Source organism: Pseudoliparis swirei, chromosome 22, assembly GCF_029220125.1.
Source record: "Pseudoliparis swirei isolate HS2019 ecotype Mariana Trench chromosome 22, NWPU_hadal_v1, whole genome shotgun sequence".
Classification (NCBI taxonomy): domain Eukaryota; kingdom Metazoa; phylum Chordata; class Actinopteri; order Perciformes; family Liparidae; genus Pseudoliparis; species Pseudoliparis swirei.
Genome location: NC_079409.1, coordinates 455,665 through 459,869, shown reverse-complemented (window position 1 = coordinate 459,869; position 4,205 = coordinate 455,665). Strand labels below are relative to the sequence as shown.

General features: G+C 53.7%; 1 protein-coding gene across 1 annotated transcript; it reads left to right on the top strand.

Moving 5' to 3' along the window:
• The first annotated feature begins 293 nt into the window (after positions 1-293).
• On the top strand, positions 294-3,747 carry LOC130213086 (ankyrin repeat domain-containing protein 34A). Its single transcript, XM_056444508.1, has 2 exons — positions 294-322; positions 1,510-3,747. The coding sequence occupies exon 2, from the start codon at positions 1,568-1,570 to the stop codon at positions 2,993-2,995; it is 1,428 nt and encodes a 475-aa protein (XP_056300483.1). The 5' UTR covers positions 294-322; positions 1,510-1,567; the 3' UTR covers positions 2,996-3,747.
• Positions 3,748-4,205: the final 458 nt, after the last annotated feature.

Sequence of the window (4,205 nt, the reverse complement as noted above, 5' to 3'; positions counted from 1 at the left end):
GTATATATACATATATGTATATATATACGTATATACATATATATACATATACATACATATATATGTATATACATATATACATATATATGTATATACATATATATGTATATGTATATATATACATATATATACATATATATGTGAAGTTGTTCTTATTTAAACTTAAAATGTTTCTCATGATGACGTGTATAGGAGGAGGAGGAGGAGGAGTGTCGGTGCAGCTCGTCCGTCAGTAAACAGTCGGCACTGTCAGTGACGGTCGGTACCGGGTCCGCGATGAAGATGATGAAGAAGATGATGAAGAAGAAGCAGCCTCTTGGTGGTAAGAGAACATCCGCATGTCTTCCTATTCCCTCCATCTTCATCTTCATCACCCTCATCAGCTCTGCAGACGGGTCTGGACGGCTGCTCCCGGTGCGCGTGCCCGCGCGCGCGCGTTAGGTCGGTGTTGTGGTTTCAACGGGATAACACGGTTTGAGAGTGATGAAGATGATGAAGATGCAGCAGAACGCACGGCTGATGCTGCATGTGTGTGTCCGAACGCACGTGCGCGTGCACGCTGCCAGTCACCGGCGTGTAAATATAGAAACCGCTGCGTCAGTGATGTAGAGCCGCATTCCGCCACATCTTCATCTTCATCATGCACCTGAGCGAGACACGTGACCGCATGATCACCGCCTTCAAAATAAAAGTACTGCATGTATCAAAGTAAAAGTACTTCCTATATATATACCTGTACATATATATATATGCACATCGTGTATATTGTGTGTTTATATAAATATTTATATATAGTGTATCGAAACACTATATATATAAACACACACATTTATATCTATATAAAGTGTATATTGTGTGTATCTGAGCTGTTTGAGTTTTTTTCTAGACAGTAAAAACAGGTTAAAAGTCTAACAGTGTGTCAACATGAAACACACACACACATGTGTATATATATACGTATACATATACACATATATATATATGTGTATATATACGTATATATATATGTGTATATATACATATATATATACACATATATATACACGTATATAAGTGTATATATATACACGTATATATATGTATATATATATATGTATATGTATATATATATACATATATATACAGGACTGTCTCAGAAAATTAGAATATTGTGATAAAGTTCTTTATTTTCTGTAATGCAATTAAAAAATTATTAAATATTAAAAGAATAAAAGGCTTGCAATATTTCAGTTGATTTGTAATGAATCCAGAATGCATGACATTTTTGTTTTTTTAATTGCATTACAGAAAATAAAGAACTTTATCACAATATTCTAATTTTCTGAGACAGTCCTGTATATACGTATGAGGTTGTGCTGGATGTCATATTCAGGTCAGATTAAGGAGGTTCCTCGATGACGGTCATGTGACAGTGTCCCTGCTGATTGGCTGAGAGCAACCAATCAGGCAAAGAGACAGCGAGACGGGTTGAGCCCACCTTAAGTTCCTCCTCCTGTGTTTGTGCTGCAGGTCACATGACTTCTCAGGGAGGACGGGCCCTCAGCGCCGAGGCCTGAGCAGAGGGGCCATGGGCGACGGGCCCCCGCAGAGCGAGGGCCACGCCCTCCTCAAGGCCGTCTTCCAGGGGAAGCTGCGGCTGACGCGCCTGCTGCTGGAGGGCGGGGCTTACATCAACGAGGGCAACGAGCGCGGGGAGACGCCGCTCGCCGCCGCCTGCCTGGCGAGCTACGCCGACCCGCTGACCCGGCAGCGCCTGGTGCGCTACCTGCTGGAGAAGGGCGCCGACCCCAACATCCCCGACAAGAGCGGCCGCACGGCGCTGATGCACGCCTGCGCCGGGCGGGCGGGGCAGGAGGTGGTGGCGCTGCTGCTGGGCAACGGCGCCGACCCGAGCCTCAAGGACTACTCCGGCTCCTCGGCGCTCGTCCACGCCATCGACCGCGGCGACCGCGACGCGCTGGCGGCGCTGCTGGACGCCTGCAAGGCCAAAGGTCAGGAGGTCATCATCATCACCACGGACACGGCGGCCTGCGGCGCCAAGAACACCAAGCAGTACCTGAACGCCCCGCCGTCGCCCCGCCCCCCCCCGGCCCCCGGCTGCACGTCTCCCTCCGAGGTGGAGGTCACCGCCCCCCCCTCCCCCTCGGAGGAGGGGGGCGTGTTCAGCTTGGCCCTCGCCGCGGCTCGACCTCCGGGGGAAAAGAGGCCGCCGCCTCGCCAGCTGCTGAAGAGGCTGAACTCGGAGCCCTGGGGCCTCGTGGCGCCCTCGGTGCTGGCGGGGGCCCAGATGAGCGGGCTGTCCATCGCGGAGCGGGCGAGGCCGCGGCTGTCACGCCGGCACAGCATCGAGACCCACGACCCCCGGGCCCCCGGCCCCCGGGACCACGGGGCCCCCTCCGGCTCCTCCTGGGCCGACAAAGTCCAGCAGCATCAGATCCTGTACCGGAGGAACACGGCGCCGGAGTCCCAGGAGAGCGCGGCGCCGCGGGCCCCGGCTCACCCCAAGCCGACCCGGACGGAGCCCTCCGGGTCCGAGGCCCCCCGGGACCCCGGGTGCATCCCGGGGTCCCCGGACTCCGGCCGCGTGTCGGCGGAGCGGCGGCGGTTCGACGCCTCGCCGCTCGCCGGCTCCTCCCGCGAGTCTCTGGAGAACCTCCCCGGCTCGCTGTCGCCCGGCGGCGTGCGGCGGCGGGCCCCGGGGCTCCTGGAGCGCCGCGGCTCTGGGACCCTCCTCCTGGACCACATCTCCCACACACGGCCCGGCTTCCTGCCGCCGCTCAACATCAACCCCCAGAGGCCCATCCCCGACATCCGGGCCAACGGCAAGCCCCCCTCCCCCGCCCACAGGGCGAGGCGGGGCCCCGTGGCCCCCGCCTCGCCCAAACGGGGCCCGGACTTCAAGACCAAGAAGAAGCTGATGAGGAGGCACTCCATGCAGACGGAGCAGATGAAGCAGCTCTCCACCTTCCAGGTGGCGGAGGCCCCCAGGGACTGAGGCCGCATGATGGGAAGCTCCTCCCTCAGACCATCGCCTCACCGACATGGGTCAAGGGCCCCTCGAGGCCCCTCGAGGCTCAGGACCTGAACCAGGAGTCAAGGTCCTGAGCCTCTGAGGCCCTCCAGTCACAAACCATCATGAGACTTCATCTGCTCCTGGATCTCCTAGTGGAGCTCCAGCCGGTTTAGCTCTTGTGGCCCCCAGCGGTCTGGAGCTCTTGTGGCCCCCAGCGGTCTGGAGCTCTTGTGGCCCCCAGCAGTCTGGAGCTCTTGTGGCCCCCAGCGGTCCTGATGCTTCCTCATCCTCAGTGACGATAAAGGATTATAATCCGACGGGTTCCATGTTGACGGTCCGGTCCTCCAGAACCTCCTGCTTAGCTGAGACCTGAACCAGCACCGCCCCCTGGGTCCTGACAGGTGGCCCACCTGTCCTCATGAAGCTCCTCCTCTTTCTTCCTCCGATCTGATTGGTGTTGATATTTTAACTTAACGTGTTAGTCGTGTTTTTCTTCTTCATGAAATTCCAAAGAAGTCTGAGACTGTAAATAAAGACGAGAAGAGGGCGTCGGCCTGAAGCCCTTCACCTGGGCGGCCTGAAGAGGGCGCCAACGGACTGAAGCACGGCGCCACCTTGTGTTCAGAGGAGTGCGTGTCCATTTCGATTGCCTCTATAGGCTCTCAACATGGCGGCGGCTAGCCGCTAACAGCTAACTAATCATGAATCTGTTTCCTCCAAAATGTTTTTATTTAATAAAAGAGGAAAGATAAAGCTCTCCGTTAGCTTAGTGTCGCGTTAGCTCGTCCGCAGCGGAGCGGCCATCTTGAAATTGGAGGTTGCAGTGGCAACGTCTCTCCTTATTGGTCGGCCTGGATGACGGCCGTCTCCCTATTGGTCGGCCTGGATGACGGCCGTCTCCCTATTGGTCGGCCTGGATAATAATAATAATAATAATGCATTTCATTTTTATCGCACTCTTCCTTCAAAGAATCTCAGAGTGCCACACATATAGTAAAAACAAATAAAACCGATTAAAACATAGTTAAAGCAATCCATAAAAAGAAAAAAAATCAGAATGTAATAGCTGACAATAAATTAACTCAAGGTAAAAGAAATGCCTTCCTGAATAAAAAGGTTTTTAGGCCAGTCTTAAAAGAGTTCAGTGTCTGAGTTTCCCTCAGGTGGTCAGGGAGACTGTTCCACAAGCGTG